This window comes from Elephas maximus, chromosome 1 (assembly GCF_024166365.1).
Source record: "Elephas maximus indicus isolate mEleMax1 chromosome 1, mEleMax1 primary haplotype, whole genome shotgun sequence".
In the NCBI taxonomy this organism is placed as follows: domain Eukaryota; kingdom Metazoa; phylum Chordata; class Mammalia; order Proboscidea; family Elephantidae; genus Elephas; species Elephas maximus.
Genome location: NC_064819.1, coordinates 215,400,653 through 215,422,552, shown reverse-complemented (window position 1 = coordinate 215,422,552; position 21,900 = coordinate 215,400,653). Strand labels below are relative to the sequence as shown.

Here is a 21,900-nt window from a genome sequence, read left to right as displayed (position 1 = left end):
ATTAGAGAAGGTAAAAAAGTACAGGTAAGTTAACCTATTTAATACTTATCTACTCAATTGTGTGTATGTATACACCTATATACATATATATATACAATGTGTGTGTGTGTGTGTGTGTGTGTGTATATTCCCCCTCTATTGGAGTTAATCACCAAATCCACGGCACTAACTTTGTACAAATCACTTACCTTCTCTAAGACTTAGCTTTTTTCTCATAATGAGGATGAATTAAATGACCTCTTAGTATTTATACTGTCAGATATGAGCTCATTTAGCTTCAATGATCCAGATTTAAGTAAGCACAGTGAGAAAAGTATAAGACTCATCCCTGTGCTAGAGGATTTCAAAAAATTGGGCAGGGAGGCAAAAACACCACACAGTGAGAAATGATATAACACAGAATCAAGTACTAACTGGTGAAGTACAGGCTACTGGTAGAAGCCATAGAAGGAAGCGTGCTGGCAAAGGAAAGCTAGAGGACTTTCGGAAGATTTCACACACAAAGATAGAATTCAGCTGTACTTCGTGAGAAAGTAGGATTTGGTGAGTAGTGAAGGACATTAAACCTAATGTCACGTTGTCTCTCGAGGATGAACTCTTACTGAACCTAATGAAAGAATGCCTATATGTACAAATTTTGATTACGAGACTGGTGGGAGTTAAAAAAAAAAAAACCCACTTCCTGGAGAAAGAAAAAATATACATTTTCTCATATAACCGTTTTGTTAGCAATCTCATCAAATGCCTTCATAAGTCATGATAGGTAACTCATATACCATAGTCTTCCTACATCTAAAAACAAACAATTGTCATTGATAATAAGTTAACAGCTGATATATTTGGTGAAATATTTTTTGGGTAAGATACGAGTTTGGAGGTTTAAAGTAAGGGTTACAAACTGCAGAAGGCTTTTAACAACAGAAACATTCAAATTCAGTTGAAACAGAAACCTGAAGGGGAAAGAGACCAAGTCTGCAAACATCAAGATCTGTACTCAAGGGTTGGATCCATTTAACACTCAAGCAGTACTTATTATCACTGCACTGAACAAGTTCTCATTGGCGTTCACTTTGTAAAGCAGACATTAAATGAGTTTAGGGACTACTGGGTAAAAGATGGATGAACAATAAATAAAGCTTATTCAAAAGAGGAGAGCAAAAATTCAAAGAATGTGGATGACAAGAAAATTTAGGAAAGCAGATACATCAAGTTAATTCATTACTATAAAACACAAGAGTGTGCCTTTCAAGATGCAATTTGCATATATTCTAGTTATTTTATAAAAAGTTGTGGGGTCAGATATAGAAAATGACCTGTCATGGAGATGATTTATGAGTAGGTTGCTGATAAGATCACTACATGAACTTTAGAAAGGAGCAAAGCACCTCTTGGAAAATGAATCCATCCCTGTATAAACTGTAATCTTAAAAATGGTAAGTTACTTTGAGAAGACTACTCAACAAGAATATTTTTGGGTAACTTACAGATTTTATTTATTTACTTTATTGAACTTCAGGTGAACATTTACAGAACAAACTAGTTTCTCATCAAACACTAAGTACACATATTGATGTATGACATTGGTTAACAACCCTATGACATGTCAATACTCTCCCTTCTCAAACCTGGGTTCCCTATTACAAGCTTTCCTGCTCCCTCCTACCTTCCAGTCCCTGCCCCAGGGCTGGTGTGCCCCTTTAGTCTTGTTTTGTTCCATGGGCCTATTCAAACTTTGGCTGAAGGGTTGACCTCATTACTGAGCTGAAAGAGTGTCCAGGGGCCATATTCTCAGGGTTTCTCCAGTCTCTGTCGGGCCAGCAATTCTGGTGTTTTTGAGTTATGATTTTGTTCTACATTTTTCTCCAGCCCTGTCTGGGACCCTCTATTGTGACCCTGTCAGAGCAGTCAGTGGTGGTAGCTGGGCACCATCTAGTTGTACTGGACTCAGTCTGGTGGAGGCCGTGGTAGATGTGGTCCATTAGTTCTTTGGACTAATCTTTCCCCTGTGTCTTTAGTTTTCTTCATTATTCCTTCTCCTGAAGGGATGAGACCAGAGGAGTATCCTAGATGGCTGCTCACAGGCTATTAAGATCCCAGATGCTACTCACCAAAGTAGAATGTAGAACATTTTCTTTATAAACTATGTTATGCCAATTGAGCTAGATGTTCCCTGAGATGATGGTCCCCACAGCCCTCAGCCAAGCAATTCAATACCTCAGGGAGTTTCGATGTGTCTACGGAGCTACAATGACCTTACCTTGTATAGGCTGTGCTGGCTTCCCCAGTATTGTATACTATCTTACCCTTCACCAAAGTTACCACTTATCTATTGTCTATTAAGTGTTTTTCCATTCCCACTCATCCCTTCCCTCGTAACCATCAAAGATTGTTTCTTGCATAATAGTCCATTGTGTATATGTACCACAGTTTATCCATTCATCTGTTGATGGGCATCTAGCTTGTTTCCATCTTTTTGCTACTGTGAACAATGTTGCAATGAACATTGCTGTCGGTGTTGCTAGGTGCCACGGAGTCAGTTTCGACTCAGAGAGACCCTATGTACCACAGAACGAAAAACTGCCAGGTCCTGCGCCATCCTTACAATCCTTGTTATGTTTCAGCCATTGCTGTAGCCACTGTGTCAATCCACCTTGTTCAGGTCTTCTCTTTTTTGCTGACCCTGTACTTTACCAAACATGATGTCCTTCTACAGGGACTGACTCCTCCTGACAACATGTTCAAAGTATGTAAGATGCAGTCTTGCCATCCTTGCTGCTAGCGAACATTCTGGTTATACTTCTGCCAAGACAGAGTTGTTCATTCTTTTGGCAGTCCGTGGTATATTCAATATACCTTGCCAACACCACAATTCAAAGGCACAAATTCTTCTTCTGTCTTATTCACTGTCCAGCTTTCACTTGCATATGATGTGACTGAAAACACCACAGCTTGGGTTAGGCACACCTTAGTCTCCAAAGTGATATATTTGCTTTTCACTTTAAAGAGGTCCTTTATAGCAGATTTGCCCAATGTAATGCATCTTTTGATTTCTTGACTGCTGCTTCCATGGCTGTTGATTGTCGAGACAAGATAAATAAAATCCTTGACAACTTCAATCTTTTCTCTGTTTATCATGATGCAGTTTATTGGTCCAGTTGTGAGGATTTTTGTTTTCTTGATGTTGATGTGTAATCGATACTGAAGGCTGTGGTCTTTGATCTTCATTAGTAAGTGCTTCAAGTCCTCTTTACTTTAAGCAAGCAAGGTTGTGTCATCTGCATAACCCAGGCTGTTAATGAGTCTTCCTCCAATCCTGATGCCCCATTCTTCATATAGTCCAGCTTCTCGTATTACCTGCTCAGCATACAGATTGAATAGTATAGTGAAAGAATACAACCCTGACACACACCTTTCCTGACTTTAAACCACTCAGTATCCCTTTGTTCTGTATGAACAACTGTCTCTTGATCTATGTGCAGGTTCCTCATGGGCACAGTTAAGTGTTCCAGAATTCCCATTCTTTGCAATATTATCCATAACTTGTTATTACCCACAGAGCTGAATGTCTTTGCACAGTCAATAAAACACAGGTAAACATCCTTCCGATATTCTCTGCTTTCAGCCAGGACCCATCTGACATCAGCAGTGATATCCCTGGTTCCATATTCTCTTCTGAATCCAGCCTGAATTTTGGCAGTTCCCTGTTGATGTTCTGCTGTAGCTGCTTTTGAATGATCTTCAGCAAAATTTTGCTTGCGTGTGATATTAATGATATTGTTCAATAATATCCACATTTGGCTGGATCACCTTTATTGGGAATAGGCATAAATATGGATCTTTTCCAGTCAGCTGGCCAGGTAGCTGTCTTCCAAATTTCTTGGTATAGAAAAGTGAGCAATTCGAGCACTACATCCATTTGCTGAAACATCTCAATTGATATTCCGTCAGTTCCTGAAGCCTTGTTTTTCACCAATGCCTTCAGTGCAGCTTGGACTTCTTCCTTCACTATCATCAGGTCCTGATCACATGCTACCTCTTGAAATGGCTGAACGTTAACTAATTCTTTTTGGTATAATGACTCTGTGTATTCCTTCCATCTTCTTTTGATGCTTCTTGCATCTTTTAATATTTTCCCCATAGAATTCTTCACTATTGCAACTCGAGGCTTGAATTTTTTCTTCAGTTCTTTCAGCTTGAGAAACGCTGAGCATGTTCTTCCCTTTTGGTTTTCTGTCTCCAGCTCTCTGCACATGTCATTAATACTCTGTCTTCTTGAGGCACCTTTGGAATGTTCTGTTCAGTTCTTTTACTTCATCGTTTCTTCCTTTTGCCTTAGCTACTCGACGTTCAAAAGCAAGTTTCAGAGTCTCCTCTGACATTCATCTTGCTTTTTTCTTTCCTGTCTTTTCAGTGACCTCTTCATGTATGTCGTTCTTGATGTCATTCCACAAATCGTCTGGTCTTTGGTCATTATTAGTATTCAATGTGTCAAGTCTACTCTTGAGATGATCTCTAAATTCAGGTGGGACATACTCAAGATTGTATTTTGGCTCTCGTGAACCTGCTCTGATTTTCTTCAGTTTCAACTTGAACTTGCATATGAGCAATTGATGGTCTGTTCCACAGTCAGCTCCTGGCCTTGTTCTGACTGATGATACTGAGGTTTCCATCGTCTCTCTCCACAGATGTAGCTGATTTGATTTCTGTGTATTCCACATGGTGAGTCCATGTGTATAGTCACCGTTTACATTGGAGAAAAAAGGTATTTTCAATGAAAAAGTTGTTAGTCTTGCAAAATCCTATCATTCAATCTCTGGCATTGTTTCTATCACCAAGGTCATATTTTCCAACTACGGATCTTTCTTCTCTGTTTCCAACTTTTGCATTCTGATCACCAGTAAATATCAACACATCCTGATAGCATGTTTGATCAATTTCAGACTGCAGAAGCTGATAAAAATCTTCAGTATCTTTGCAGTGAACATGGGTGTACATATATCTGTGTGATGACTCTTATTTCTCTAGGATATATTCCTAGGAGTGGAATTGCTGGATCATATGGTGTTCTATTTCTAGCTTTCCAAGGGAGGATCATATCATTTTCCAAAATGGTTTTATCATTTTGCATCCCCCACCAGCAATGCATAAGAGTTCCGATCTCCCCAAAGCCTCTCCAACATTTGTTATTTTCTGTTTTATTGATTTGTGCCAACAATACTGGGGTGAGATGGTATCTCATTGTGGTTTTGATTTGCATTTCTCTGATGCCTAGAGATTGTGAGCATTTCCTCATGTGTCTGTTGGCCACCTGAATGTCTTCTTTGGTAAAGTGTCTGTTCATTTCCTTTGCCCATTTTTTAATTGGATTGTCTTCTTGTTGTAGAGATGTTAAGTTTTCTTGTGGATTTTAGAGATTAGAACTTTGTCTGATTTGCAAAAGCCAATTTTTTTTCCCCAGTCTGTAGGTTCTCTTTTTACTCTTTTGGTGAAGTCTTTTGATGAGTATAAGTGTTTAATTTTTAGAAGATCCCAGTTCTCTAGCTTATCCTCTGGAGCTTGTGTGTTGTTGGTTGTGATTTGTATCCTGTTAGTGCCACTTATTTATTATTTATTTTTAGGGTCTCTAGTGTTGATCCTATTTTTTCTTCTATGAGCTTCATGGTTTTTGGCTTTATATTTAGGTCTCTGATCCACTTTGAGTTTGATTTCGTATATGGTGTGAGGTACGGGTCCTGTTTCATTTTTTTTGCAGATGGACATCCAGTTTTGCCAGCACTACTTGTTAAAAAAAACTGTCTTTTCCCCATTTGATAGACTTTGGGCCCTTGTCAAAGATCAAGTGACCATAGGTGGATGGATTGACATCTGGGTTCTCAATTCTTTTCCATTGGTCAGTGTATCTGTTGTTGTACCAGTACCAGGCTGCTTTTACTACTGAAGCTATATAGTGGGTTCTGAGGTCAGGTAGTACAAGTCCTCCTACTTTATTCTTCTTCTTCAATAGTGCTTTACTTATCGGGGAATTCCCTTTCCATATAAAGTTAACGATAAGTTTTTCCATCTCTTTAAAGAATGTTGTTGGTATTTGGACCAGTATTGCATTGTATTTGTAAACTGTTTTGAGTAGAATTTTTGTTTTCACAATGTTGAGTCTACCTATCCATGAGCATGGCATGTTTTTCCATTTACATAGATCTCTTTTGGTTTCTTGGAGTCGTGTTTTGTAGTTTTCTTTGTATAGGTCTTTTATATCTCTGGTTAGATTTATTCTCAAGTGATTTTTTTTTTTTTTTTTTTTTTTAGGGGCTATTATAAATGGTATTGTTTTCCTGATTTCCTTTTCATCGTTCTCAGATTTTATTTAAATTCTTGTTGGAGAGTGAAATTTATCAGTGTATCAGTGAATCAGTGATTCTCACGCATTACCCAACTGGTAGGTATGCTTCCTGTAGCAGAGATGGAAATGTTTGATTCTATTTTCCTTTAGGTCAGTTAATTTCGTTACACTAACTCTGTTGCTGTTAGCTGCCACGGAATCAGCTCCCAACTCATGGCAACCCCATGTACAAGGAAACAAAACGCTGCCCAGTGCGGTGCCAACCCTAGATTGCTTGTGGATTGGACAATGTTCTGTTATGATCTACAGGTTTTCATTAGCTGATTTTTGGAAGTAGACCACCAGGCCTTTCTCCCTAGTCTGTCTTAGTTTGGATGCTCTGCTGAGACCCGTTCAATGTCACAGCCGCTGACAGACAGGTGGTGGCTGTGTGTGAGGTGTACTGGCTAAGAATTAAACCAGGGTCTCCCACATGGAAGGAGAGAATTCTACTACTGAACCACCAATGCCTCATACCCTAACTCGACATTCACCTAAAAACCTTCTGATACTGACTTAGTTTCCTAGCACAAAAAGAATACATTGAAAAATCGATACAAATATTGTGGTCACTTGGAAGTTATATTTCTCAGTGTAAACTGATAAACTGGCCTCTGGTTCTTAAATAAGTCTTGTATGCATTTGGTTAATGTTAATCTGTCCTCAGAGCTGACTGTTCTGGGTGAACCGAAAAATCACGTTTTTAAACTTGTAAAGGTGAGGATCCCAGTTACTCTAGATCCACTACATTACAGGCAGGCACCTTACAGAATTTTAAAGCTAGCATTAAAAATTATATTAAGTAAAATTTTATTTGCTTCATAAAATTTATATGGACACAAATATTCTGAGCAATTATATACAACAACCATCTTAATTACTTTTATATTAACAATTTCATTGTCATCTATAGCCATTTTTTAAAACTGTTTTTCCTAGTTTCTTATAATGAGTATTTCCAGTACAAAAGGGATAAAAAAAATTATATAAGGGACTTTAAGCAATTTGTTATTAGCAATTCTCTGGTCAATGACTTTAGGCTGTATCATGTGCATTTATCAAATGCATTTATCATATGCATTATAGATGTAAAGAGGAAGATAAAAGCAACACAGAAGTTGAAAATATGTTGATTTCAAACAGTTTAGGTATTTTGCAAAAACCTTAGGAGTTACTGTGTTTAATTTTTATAGAAAAACAGTGATTTTATATGTTTTTACTATATTTTTACTATAGTCAACTTATAACTACGTCATGATTTTTTCCCATTTTGACTTTAGCTCTTTATAATCAATTTTCTAAACTTCTAGCTATAATCATGTAAATATTAACACTATATTGCTCCCCAGCCCACATTCTTTACAATGGACCACACGCACCATCTGATACCTGCTTCTCTCTTTAGTCCCATCTCCCACTTTCACCATGGTGCGATTCACTCAAGTTTCTTCCTGTTCCCAGTCACATCCACCTCGTTCCCATTCCTTGAGTCAGTTCCTGAATACATAACCCATGCAGGTGTACAGGCCCCACACTCAGAAGGGCCCTGAGCTTGGTTTAATTCCCTGTTGTTGCTGTCCTGAAATTTTTAGTAATTTTTGAACAAAGGGCCTCAGATTTTCATTTGCACTGGTCTCTGCAAATTATGCAGCCAGTATTACCTACTGCATGCCCCTTGTACAATATGCTCCAGTTACTTCCTGTGTTCCAGTTGTGCCAATCTCCTTCCCACCTCTTGACCACCATACAAGCTATTTCTTCTCTCTGAAATACTCTTCCACTAGCTCTTTGCACAGCTGCCTCTCATCCTTCATTCTCAACTTAAATGCTAACTTTCAGACAGACCTTCTCTTATTTCTTTATTTAAAATGCCTCCTCTAATCATTCTTACTCATTATCCACTTATTTCTTTAGAGGCACTGATTACCAACTGCAATGATCTCATTTATTTGTTTTCTTGTTCATTGTCACACAGCCCCTCCTCCTAAGTGGCAAGTAGCTCTAGAGTCAGCCATCTTGTCTGCGTTGGTAGAACACCGATGATTTCTCAGAGCTGAGGACAGTGTCAGGCCCGTGGCAAATACACAATATTTATTTATTGAGTAAATAAATAAGTTTTAATAATAGTAATAAATGATGCTTCATAATAAATTATCTTGGGGAGATTTTGGTTTTCTTAATTAAAATTATTATCCACTATGTATATTTTATCTACTATTATTCAGGAACATTTTCTAGAGATTTCCTCTCTATTTTTTTTTTTATAGGATAGCTATTTATTTGATATAAGATACCTAAGAATGTGAGATTTATGTGTATATCTTGTAAGTACTGCTGCCTTTCTGTCAATTTATGATCCAGAAAATAACTCAATTCCCTAAACTGAAGGAATGTACAGCTCTATGAATAAATTTTGGTTCACTATTTGGAAGGAAAACAAAAGAATAGCTCTTGACAGAAAATGAGGATAACTTCAGAAAGGAAAAAAAATAGCTTTATATCAAAGGAATAACAGGAACCAGTATCCAGTGCTAGTGAGGCTGTAGTAATGATCGAGATATAACGAAGTGTAATAATGTAAAGTGGCATACAATTCTGTAGAAAAACAACTTGGCGTGAAGTAGTTTGGCTGTAAAAATACTCATATTCATTGACCCTGGTCATCTACTTCTAGACCTTTATCCTATGGAAATATAGTTTATATAATATATATATATACCTGTAATATATATTATATAATATATATATCCATAAATATATTTATAAGAGTGTAACTTATAATATTAAAAAACGGAAAATAAACTAAATGTCCAAATTTAAGGGAATGGTAGGGTAAATCATAGCAATGCTCTCAATTAAATACTTTATAACTAGGAAAGATGTACCATGTGACAACATGCGGGAACACTTACGAACTAAAGTGTTTTGTGAAAAAAGCAGCATCAAAATTACGTAAATATAAAAATAAATAAAATCTTAACAAAAGCAGGGCCATGGAAAATATTGGAAGATAGTTTATTCAGGAGTTAGATTTATGGATGCTATTTTTAATTTCTCTATTTTTCACATTTTTGGTAATGTGAATATAACATTTAATTATAAAAATGCATTTTAATATGTATAAAAGAAATATAATTTCCCATCAAATAGCATCATTTTCAAAGTAGGTCAGTGTGAACTCTTAAAAGTCTTTGATACTAAGAAAATTATGTTTAAAATAAAAATACAAATGTAAATGAAACTTTAATAAATTAATCTTTCTGAAAATTATTCTGTGAAGGTACGATAATTCAATATAGATGTATTTACTTAAAAGAAAATAAAACAACACCAAAAGTATGATTAGTAATTTGAAAGTGACTTTTTTCTTCCAAAAAAAGGTTAACTCAAAGTAAGCAATAAAATTTTAGAGACTGGTTCGTTCAAAAGTAACGTATTAAAAAAACAAAACAATAGCTCAGTACTCACAGGTATACAATATTCCACCATTGGGTAATGCAATTTGTGACCTTTTGCTGTTCGACCAGAAAAAAAGCAACTCTGGCAGACATCATAGTTAAAATGCTTTAGGCTTCTATACCTAGAAAGGAAAAAGGAAAATTCATTGGCTTTTATGCCTATTATTTAGTACAAATCAATCATTTGTGGTAAGAATTTCATTCATCCAAATCACCATGGAAATAAAAGTTCTCATAAACTTGGGATTTACTTAGTCTTAGTTTCAAATTAGAACAAAGAATCCTGAATTTCATAAAGGAAATGAATGAAACCACCAAGTGAGAAAAAAAAAATTAAATTCAAGTTTCTAAAACACGCTTCCATATGTTTAAACAAGATGGGAAGACAAAGATCCACAACAAAAGAATTTCTGTAATGTTTGAATATGAATGCAAGATGGCAGAGAAGGGAGTTATGGTAATTAGCATGAGACATCAAATTTTAAAATATCAGTTTTATCATCAACAACAAATGAATCTCAAAATTCCCTCCCAAAGACACTATTTATTTACAAAGGCATTTTTATATTTGGTTTAAACTAACCATCAGGAAAAGAATATTTAAAATCGTTGTCATGGATTGAACTGTGTCTCCCCAAACTGTGTGTCAACTTGGCTGGGCCATGATTCCCAGTATTGAATGACTGTCTGCCATTTTGTCATGTAATGTGATTTTCCTATGTGTTGTAAATCCTACCTCTATGACGTTAATTAGGCAGAATTAGAGGTAGTTATGTTAATGAGGCTAGGACTCAATTTACAAGATTAGGTTGTGTTTTAAGTCAATCTCTTTTGAGATATTAAAAAAAGAGAAATGAGTAGAGAGACACGGGGATCTCACACCACCAAGAAACATGAGTCAGGAGAATAGCGTGTCCTTTGGACATAGGGTCCCTGAGCTGAGAAGCTCCTTGACTGGGGAAGACTGATGACAAGGACTTTTCCCAGAGCTGACAGAGAAAGAAAGACTTCCCCTGGAGCTGGATCCCTGAATTTGGACTTCTAGCCTCATAGACTATGAGAGAAAAAATTTCTCTTTTTTAAAACCATCAACTTGTGGTAATTCTGTTACAACAGCATGAGATAACTAAGACAACCAGGAAATTAAATAAAACTGATCACAGTGCATTCTTGAATGGAAATAGTGTTTTTTAAATCTCTCATATAAGAACGGCACTGTATATTAACTTTGATTTGCGGAATCTTATTTTGGGAGACAAAGCTCTAGATACTAAGTTTCTGTGGATTTACATGGAAACTACTTTCTTTCAAACTGTTCAGTCTGCCTGAATGACTGGTGGTAACTAAGAACATAAATACAGCCATCCAAAAAAACTAAACCCACTGCCATTGAGTCAATTCCAACTCACAGTGACCCTACAGGACAGAGTAGAACTGCCCCTTAGGGTTTCCAAGGCTGTAAATCTTTACAGAAGCTGCCACATCTGTCTCCTGCGAAGCAGGTGGTGGGTTTGAAGCACTGACCTTTCAGTTAGCAGCTGAGTGCTTTAACCACTGTGCTACCAGGGCTCCTAAACATAGCCATACTACAGAAGGATATTTGGAATAATAAGATGAATAATATGGAAGTAAAAACAAAATTTAAGGTTAGATGAGGTCCATACTGTAACCTATTAAGTGCTGCGTAGCTTCTAAAATGACCTACCAGATCCCTTACTAATCATTCTGGGAAAAACCTAACTGTGTACACTACAGCCATCTTACTTTGGCAGAGAAGCTTCCTGGTTTGAAACAATCACCTACACTAACAATATTCTTCGACCTATCAGCATGACTTGATAGATATGACTGACATCTTCTCTTTTAAAGTATAGTCTTGTTTATTGCAGAATATTCCTGTGGCAGATAGCCTTTCTCCCTTAGTAAAAGGCTTTGCACTGTTAGTGGGCAACGTGTCCTGCTAAAATACTGTTTCTCAGCCCTTCTTGTGCAGAGTGGTGACCAGTGCAATGCAAGTTAAATTCACTGGGTGGGGTTTCTAGTGTCATGGAACTGAGTCAGTTGGGAGAGGCACTGTCCCTTGTCTTCCTTCCTGGAAATGAACCTGACCTCCATCTTGTTAGGATGAGATGATGATGATGGAAGCCACATGTTAGGAATGGGAGATCAGAAAGAAAGACAGAGCTTGGGGTCCAGGTGACCATGGAGCCACCATACCAGTCCTGGATTGCTGACATTCTGGACTTGCTATACACAAAAGGAAAATAAACCTCTAACTTATCTATTCTACGAGAAGCAGCTGTATGAGATCCCAAGTGAAACAATTCCCAGCTTACAAAACAATCTGTAAATCTAAGATTTCATTTGGAAGTAATTAGAGAAAAACTCTAGCAGTATTACTAAAAAAAGTTCAGAGAAAATGACTATATATCTAAAGTGGCAGCTTTCTACAGGATAGCCTGGATGAAGTCAAGGTTTTCATACTGCTCACAACCCCTCTATCTTTATTTCTGTATTTGTCTTTTGATTCTTCCCTGCAGCCTCAGAGAAAGAGATGTCCCTTTACCTAAGAGTTAACCAGACCTACCTATTCTACACTGTTCAGGTTTAAAACTTCTGGTATTTTCACTTAATGGGACAGTTTAGTGACACTGATTTGCTTAGCTACTATCCCAATAATGATGTTATTAATAATCATAAAAACAGCTTATATTTATCGAATGCCTACTCTGCTTAGAGGGGGTATTGGTGGCTCAGTGGCAGAATTCTCACTTTCCTTGAAGGAGTCCTAGTTTTGATTCCCAGCCAATGTACCTCCTGGGCAGCCACAACCCACCTCCAAGTGGAGGTGTGAGTGTTGCTGTGATTTTAGTGAGCTTCCAGACTAAGACTGACTAGTAAGAAAGGTCTGGTGATCTACTTCCAAAAATGAGCCAAGGAGAACCCTATGGATCACAAAAGTCCGATCCACAAACAATCATGGGGATGGTGCAGGAACCAGGCAGCATTTATTCCACTGTGTGTGGGGTTGCCATGCGTAGGAGGCTAACTCGATGGCAGGTCTTAAAAACAACAACCCTGTTTGAGATAGGTATTGTCCTCTGCATTTTTCATTTCTCACTTATTCCTATGAGAAGACACTCATAGGCTTTCAAGGTGAAGAAACCAAGGTTCAGGAAGGCCAACTACCTTATCCAAAGTTACGCAGCCAAACAGTAGATCCACGTTTCAGACTCAAGCAGTGTGAACTCCAGAGCTAGTTTTCACAGAAACTAGACTTCACTGCTTTCCATATATCCTGCTGCAAGCTTGATGTCTGACTACCTATCCAAGCTCGTATCTTTATCTTGGAGACAACTATATGCGAGTGTTAACATTGTTCACCCATTATAACTGCTCTTTCATATTTCTCTTATGAAACATTTCAAGTTTATGCAAAAGTACAGAATAATGAACATCCTCACTACCCAGCTTTATTAAATCTTAGTATTTTGCTAGCACTGCTTCATATAAAGATTTTAAGAAATAAAACTTTAAAGGTGCAACCAAACGCTAAGAGCTTTTTTTTTTTTAACCTGTTTTTTTGCTCTCCGTGTGCACAGCCCTCTGAGCCCTTACTGCATCTCTGCGCTATAGCAATGGTCACATAAGACCAGCTTGTATAAAGCCAGTCTCTCTTCCCAAGTCAATTAATCTGAAATTCCTCTGGTTTCACATTACATTTTACACAGTGTAATAATCAGTAATTTATACAGTCTAATAATCAATATCCTAAATCAACTGTTCTGTTTAGTAGCATCCAATTGTTTCCTAATATCAAAACTAATTTGCCCCCCCCACCATTTTTTTTAATACCTTACTTGACTCCAGAGTCAAAAAAAGATCTAGATTTTGAATCTCGACTTTACCTCCACTTACTGGATATCTGGCCTTGAGCAAGTTGCCTAATCTCTGAGTCTTAGTACCTTCATGATTAGAGTTAATAATACCAGTCTTAGAAGGTTTACACGAAGAGTAAATGAAATAACGAACGTTAATACGTTTAGCACAGGGCCTGGCATATTGTGAGCACTCAATAAATGGCAGTTATTATTAGCTCTGATGATTATATCTCTCATTTGGTTATCGTCACACCAGATTTTGGGATTGCCACACTCCACTATTTCCTCTCCTCTCTGTCTACATACGTCTAGCAGGAACTCTGGTGGAACGGTGGTTAAAACCTTGGTTGCTAACTGAAAGATTTGGAAACTCTGGGGGCAGTTCTGCTCTGTCCTATAGGGTTGCTATGAGTTGCAATCGACTCTACAGCAACAATTTTTTTTTTTTTTTCTGTGTATGTATGTCTAGCAATTTCTTAAAACTTAGCCATTCCAAGAAGCATACTGTCTTGAGCATTGTGTCTTTCTTGTCTTCTTTTTCCCAGCATTTGCACTTTGACTTCCACTGTGGCATCAGTTACCTTGGCTGTCATGCTTATGCTGACCCTGCTTCACCTGACAACTAACTGCCTTTTGATCCTGGTAGAACTAACAACCACAGTGAATTTATAACACTTTAGGATTGTCTCTGCAGCCATACTGTAACTTATAGAAGAACAGGAAATTTGAGTTCTATTTCTTAAGCTAGACATCTACAGAGAATGCAATGATGCTGTCCATACAAATTATGCTGATGAAAAACCAAAAAAAAAAAAACCAAACCCAGTGCCGTCGAGTCAATTCCGACTCATAGCGACCCTATAGGACAGAGTAGATTGTCCGTAGAATTTCCAAGGAGCGCCTGGCGGATTTGAACTGCCAACCCTGATGGTTAGCAGTCATAGCACTTAACCACTACACCACCAGGGTTTCCATGCTGATGAAGTCAAGTCAAATTAAAGAAATTTTGTTCAATTCAAGAAACTTGGTCTATATACAACAATAATAACCCCAGCTGTCCTCATTTAACTCTTCATCACCATCTTAGCAGATTTCTCTTCTGACACGAATGAAAAGATACACATGAAAATCTTGAGTTCCCTGCTCAGTAGGCTTATGTTCTTTCACAATAAACCAAAAAAACCAAATGAGTTGCCATCAAGTTGATTCCGACTCATGGCAACCCCATGTGTTTAAGAGTAGAACTGTGCTCCACGGGGCTTTCAATGGCTGATATTTCAGAAGTAGACTGCCAGGTCTTTCTTCTGAGGTGCCTCTGGGTGAACTTGAACCTTTAACCTCTGGTTAAGCAATTTAGCACATGAACCGTTTGTGCTGCCCAGGAACTCCCATTTCATAATAAATTTCCTAATTAAACTGGAGGTTATTTATCAGACTCCTCCCAGAAGGAAAACATAGCATACTCTAAGAGGTCTAATGCACTCTCAACTTAAGAGAATAAGGTAGAAGGATCATGATAGGCAAGAAGCTTCAGCTTGGGACAAACCATAGATACTGCAGACAGGATGCCCTGGGGTCACAAAATGAGGAGTCTGATTACATTAAAGTATGTAAAGTACTTCACAAGAAACTCAGCAGAAGTCATGAAAATTAATTTGATTACTTCTCAGTATTTAAATGTTGTTTCTTGCTCATTAACTTTGACCACAAAGGCCTGCGAACACCCACCAAATTCCATCAGGGCCATATATTTACAATCAGCCAAACAATTATCATGCATGAACATTTCTATGACACCTGTAAATAGAAATTTGTAAAAAATGGCTGGTTCCAGAGCAGAACAGCAAATAAAAATAACAATAATACTAATAATAAAAATAAGGTTCGTGCACTGGTTATAAGGAGGAATGCCATTTTTAGATAAAATATGTTAAGCATCATACTTATTTAGAGGACAAACCCTGAAATGGGCATAAATGGGACAGCTACAAATACAATAAAAAAATAGCCTACTGCCAACATTAGCAAATTATCTTACCGGAACCCAACAATTGGACATTCTTTACAGATGTTGCATTTGGCCTGATGTTTTGCAGTCTCGGCTGCTGCCACTCGATGTAAAACAGGCAGCCAAACCATGGACTGTGGCTCCAGGCGCATCCAGTCTATAAACTCTTTCACACTTATCTCTGGCTTGTTGTTATTCTGGGGAAGAAACAAATACGTTAAAATGAAGACAACATCTTCATGTAAACTGCAGGAAGCGTTCTGGCTTCACAGTCTTTTGAAAATCTGTGCAGAAGTAAAGGAACATTATATAACTCTTGTCAGGTACATTTTTAAATTTTTAAGTTTCTTACAAGGCAAGAAATGTCTAGAAGTTAAAGGCAGAAAAAGCAGAAATGACTATATACAAAGAAAAAGAAGAAAATCTCCAAAACTTATACTACTCAGATTAAAAAAAAAAAAAACCTCAGACAGTTCTAGGTAATCCTGTCACGTAGACACCGTGTTCCTATAAAATGCTTCTAAGACATCTATATGCATCAGCAGTAACACTTCTAAAATGCCTTTACACTCAGTAAAGATTAAAAAGAAACTAAAGTCCTCTTTTAGTTTATAAACAGTTACTTAGATTGGATCTATATAAAATTTTGTACATAATTCTCCTTTTTTAAGCAAGTTCTAAGAAACACTGTTATTAACAGAACTTATTGTTATGGATTGAATTGTGTCTCCCAAAATATGTACTGAAATCCTGGCCTCAGTGGCAATGGGCTTGGTTTTTTTTTTTTTAATATCTGTAAATACGAGCCTGTTTGGGAATGGGGTTTTCTTTGTTATGTTAGTTAGGTCAGATTTCCTGAGTGGGGTGGGCTCTAAACCTAATCACTTCTGAGTAATGAAAAGACCAGTATGGACACAGAGACCCACACAGGAAGAAGAGGAAGGCTGAAACAGAGCTGGACGCATCTATAAAGATTTCTGGGAGCTACTAGAAACTGAAATAGACAAGGAAGGACCTTCCCCTAGAGCTACACCTTAAATTTGGACTTTTGGCCTTAAGAAATGAAATAAATTTCTATTCTTTAAAGCCACCCACTTGTGGTATTTCTGTTACAGCTGCACTAGGCAACTAAGACACTTACCTTTCAATTTTATTTTTTAAAAATCTTGCCAACAAGGAACTCTGGGCATTTATATTAATTTCTTTAGCAAACATTTATTGAATAGCCATGATGTTCAAGGCATTGTATACAGGGATGGATACACATACACACACACACATACACACACAGTCCTTGTCTTCATAGAGCTCAGATTTAGGAAGAAACAAACACTAAACAATTAATTACACAATTTAGTATATAATTACCATTGTAATGTGTACCGTAAAGAAGAGGTGGAGGACGTTAACGTACACATACACAGGTACATAAACTCATCTGAAGGGGTCAGGGAAATGTTTTCTGAGAATGTGAGATTTACGCTGACATCTAAAGAATGAATAACGACTAGCTATGGGAGGGGGCTTTGAGGGCAGAGGGTAAGGAAGAGCGTTCAACATAGAAGGCACATGTCCAAAGGTGCTAGGCAAGAATCAAGGAACTAAAAGAAGGAAATAATGGCTGGAAAGAATGGCAACAGGATGAATGGGAAGAGATGAGGTCAGGGCAAAAATAGGCAAATCATAGCAACCTCACAGCACATATTAACTATTTTATCTAAAGAGAAATAATCAGCCTCCAGAGGGAGTCAGAGTCCCTTGAATCCAATATGCCTTAAGAAATAAAATGCAAATGTATTGGGATGGTCCCATAAGTCTCCCATCATTGGCTCTAGCCCAAGCTCCCTGCTCCGTTTCTCAGCACATCCTCAAGACCCTATTCAATACATCCTAAGCACCAGTGATCTTTGTGTTTACCTGTTGGAAGCAGCTGCGGACACTGGGTTCAATATTACTGCCTCCAAAAGCTGCTACTTCCCCCAGCTGCCGAGGGATCTGGATGGCATCATGAAGTAACAGGCCCAGCTGCCTCTGGTCACACATTTCTGTCGGCCCCGCCACTTCCTTAAAGAGATCTACAAGGAGAGGCAAGGGGTTAACTTCCACTTGCCTACAGAGTTCTTTTACTTAAAATATATCTTTGGTTAAGTGGATTTAGGTCTGCAGGTCAAAAAGAAATTTCAGAGGGATATGAATCAGAAGAGTTTTCCCATGAGTTCCAATGCTCAAGACTGGACAGTTTGTTAATATTTAGTGTGTCTGTAATTAGAAATCTGGGTAATCACGTTTCTTAAGACAATGTACTATTATACGACAATACTTAAAAAAAAGTTGTCATTGAGTCAATGCCAACTCATGGCGACCTCATGTGTGTCAGAGTAGAACTGCACTCCATAGAGTTTTCAATGGCTGATTTTTTAGAAGCAGATCACCAGATTTTTCTTCCTAGGTACCTCTGGGTACACTCAAACTGCCAACCTCATGGTTAGCAGTTGAGCACATTAACCGTTTGCACCACCTAGGGATACCCATACATATAAACAGATGAATTAATACAAACTTCCTTTATAAATGGTACAATAAGTGGATTAATTTTATCACCTCAATAAGGGTTTCTCGAGAAAGGCAATGTGTCAAAAACAAAGCTGCCTTCACAATTTAGCAGAGCAATAAATAACCCGTAAATAGCAAACCTTTAAATTTTAATAGACTCACTTATCAACTTTGGTTTCTTTTAAAAATTACTATACTCAAATTTATTTTTTATAAGAAACACTAAAAAGTACAAGGAGGTATCTTTTATTTTCAGAAGAATCTCATGAGAAAACCCAATCAGCTTCTTATTCCTTATTAGTTATAAAAAAAAATTTAATTTTTGTTTTACTTCCTGTAATAAAACACATTTGGTCAAATTTAAAGGACTTATTAAAAAAAATTGTAAAGTAAAAAGCATAACTTTCAATTCTTAAGCTTTATTTATAAGAAAACACTGATCTGTTTTATAATATTCTTGACTCAATAACGACACTTCTTTCTAGTATTTGCTTATCTTCTATTTACCGGGCGCAACATTTTGAAGATTAAAATGATTACGTATTTCCTGCAATAACATTAATATACCTAAATAAGTTACTGTTGAAGTTTGGAGAAACTTTACATAAAAACAATCTAGTTTATAACAGAAACCAACACTTTTTGGAATGAAATTTCTTAGTTCTAAAAAATTCAAAGAAATCTAAATGCTTTTCATGGGAAGTTTTCCAGGAATAGAAGAAAGTGGGGTAAATAATTATTAGACCACATAAAACCATTCTGAATAGTACCTGATATATGAATATCAGATCCAAAGATATCATTATGTCTTTAATGGGACTAATATTGCTGAAAAATCAACCAATAAAAAACCCAGTGAATCCTAACGGTCCAATTCCATCCTGCCTGGGATCACCAGGAGTCAGGAGCCAACTTGACGGCAGCTGACAACAGCAGCAGCAACGCTAGATCTAACACTGTCAAGAGTGAACTTTCAAACAAGTGAACCATGCTCGGTGATACTGACACAGTAATTATAATGAAATATGACTTTAATTATAAGCATACATAGGGAAAGCAAATTCAATTAAGATAAATGTAAGTTTTATCATCATTTGTTTCACACAGATTTAGACTTTTACTTGTTTCTTTTCATTTTTTAAAAACAAGACCATCACAGCCAAAAAATATTTATCCCAGATCCTTACGACGATGCTCATTTTACACCCATTCCCAGGAAGGCACTTATTAGGTAAATACAGAATTAAAGCACGTGTTTAACAGTGTTTAAGAAGAGGCACACGTTTTCAGCAAGGTCAGCCGTGCCCAATTTTCCTTCTTTGAGGCAGTTAACTATATTACTATGCCACTGTTAAGACAAAACTACCCGTAAAACATAAGGAAAAAAAGATTCCTGAAACAGTTTGACATATTCCCAAATTCTCAGAAAAGTTCACATTTTGACATTGTAGTTAGATACAGAAAGCAGTCTCAAGATGTCAGAGAAAGTCACAACCTAAAACCCAAATTGCAATAAATGAGCACAGAAGGGATACAAGTGGCCCTTCAAAAGGATGATGTATAAATGTCTTTTTGATGAGGCAAGGAAGCTGATCAGCTTTAGGCAGGAAAGCCACAGTACTGTTTGAACCTAATCAAGGGATAGTCTCATGAAGGCACGAAAAGCAAAGGAGAGGTTACAGGGGTGACAATGGCCACTGCAAAATCAATGTTCAAGATGTTCAGGTGGACACCAACTGACCCCGATAGTGACTCTGCAAATTGTCTTGGATATTAATTCTAACAAAGGAAATAATACTGAGGAAGTGTTTTGATATCACCAGGGAAATCAAAACAGGAATCAGAGTTGCTAAGGACCTCAAACTAAAAAGCCAAAAACAAAACACCAGAACATCGCCAGAGTTTCGATATTCCCAGTAAAGGCTTAGATTAAAGATTTTAACCCAAGAGGGTTCTTATTAAATTAAGTCCTAAAATGACTTGCTTAGTGCATTAAATGAAATATCAGAGATTCTCATGGCAGGGGCTTTTGCTTCCTCTTCCACAATCTAAAGGTTTAATGTTGAATTATAGGAAGTATTAACTTTCCTGGCATTTGTAGCAAGTGTCTCCCTTACAGTACAAGAGTGTATGTGTAGTTATGTATGCCGAAACACACTCCTTGTTTAAAGGATTACATATTTCAGATGTGTTTGAGAATACATGTGTAGGTAATTCACATATTATATTTTGCAGAATTCATTTTTTGCTCTTTTGCTACAGACACTCTATTGTAACTCGTTCTTTTGGTCTCAGGTTATTCCCTAATTGTCTTAAAAAGAAAGGGAAGAGAGAATCACTGATCTAGGAAAACAGATGAAGCATACATTTTTAGGATTCCTGACTAGAGGTTGAATTTGCATTCATTTCAGAACAAATGCTTTCAGAGAACCCTAATTTTATCTGTTTTCAAGAGCATGTGAAGACCCAAACTCACAGACCGTAAGAAACACTCCTTTCCAATTTTAGTACATCGATTCTCCCACTAAATTTTCCTTTCTTATTCACAGAAATAACTTTTTTAGTTTTGGAAATGAAATCTTTTGGCAACTATGTTGGTGAAGACCATTTAACTTCTGGGTAAATACGGTGGCACAAGACAAAAGCCTGGCGCAAATCTGTTTTCTGCCTGGCTTGGCTTATTCAGCTCTCAATCCACCAGGGAACCTCACCTCTTGATCTTAAAATCAGCGTTTCATTTCACACAAATCCTCATTCCTTTTCACTGACATTTTTGCCAAACTACGCAAGAAAAATAAGCCACCAGGTTCTATACCTGAATTCAAAATCAGATAACTGCATAAGGATCCCAAAATATATACTTTTCTTTTATAGAAGCCCTGGTGTTACAACAGTTAAGCACTCGGCTGCTAACTAAAAGGTTGGCTGTTCGAACCCACCTAGTCGTTCTTTAGGAGAAAGGCCTGGCAATCTGCTCCCATAAAGAGTAAAAAACCAAAAACCAAATCCAGTGCCGTCGAGTCGATTCCGACTCATAGCGACCCCATAGGACAGAGTAGAACTGCCCCACAGGGTTTCCAAGGAGCGTCTGGCGGACTTGAACTGCCGACCCTTTGGTTAGCAGCCATAGCACTTAACCACTATGCCACCACAAAGATTACAGCCTAGAAAACACTAAGGGGCAGTTCTACTCTGTCGCATGGGGTCGCTATGGACTCCATGGCACCCAACAACACCACGTTCATATAGGACACAAAACTCATTAAGTTTATAGGAGAGGCAGATCAAATAGCCTCTTTTTTCTGGTATCTTCTCATTCACAAATTACCCCTAAACCTCTCCCCACATACTTGGGGATAACTGTAAAAAGAAGTCCTTGGGTGGTATAAATGGTTAACACATTCAGCTGCTAACCAAAAGGTCAGAGGTTCACGGAGGTGACTCAGAAGAAAGGTCTGCTTATCCAATTCTAAAAAATCAGCCATTGAAAACTCTACTCTGCGTACTTCTACCATGACACACCTGGGGCTGCCATGGGTTGGAATCAATTAACGGCAACTGGTTGGTTTTTATCTGTAAAGAATCATCTGGGAATATGCATGGCAAGATCAAATTACTCAGATT

The 21,900-nt window shown here is 37.4% G+C and overlaps 1 protein-coding gene across 11 annotated transcripts in view; it reads right to left on the bottom strand.

Annotated features, from left to right (window-relative positions):
* The window catches only part of UTRN (utrophin), a 610,574-nt gene that overhangs the window by 56,943 nt on the left and 531,731 nt on the right, over positions 1-21,900 (bottom strand). For all 11 annotated transcript variants that reach the window (XM_049902936.1, XM_049902887.1, XM_049902897.1 and 8 more), the window contains 3 exons: positions 17,641-17,798; positions 15,754-15,920; positions 9,845-9,956 (listed from right to left, as the gene is read on the bottom strand). In XM_049902936.1, the coding sequence (XP_049758893.1) occupies positions 9,845-9,956; positions 15,754-15,920; positions 17,641-17,798 (437 nt within the window). The remainder of the gene's footprint in view (positions 1-9,844; positions 9,957-15,753; positions 15,921-17,640; positions 17,799-21,900) is intronic.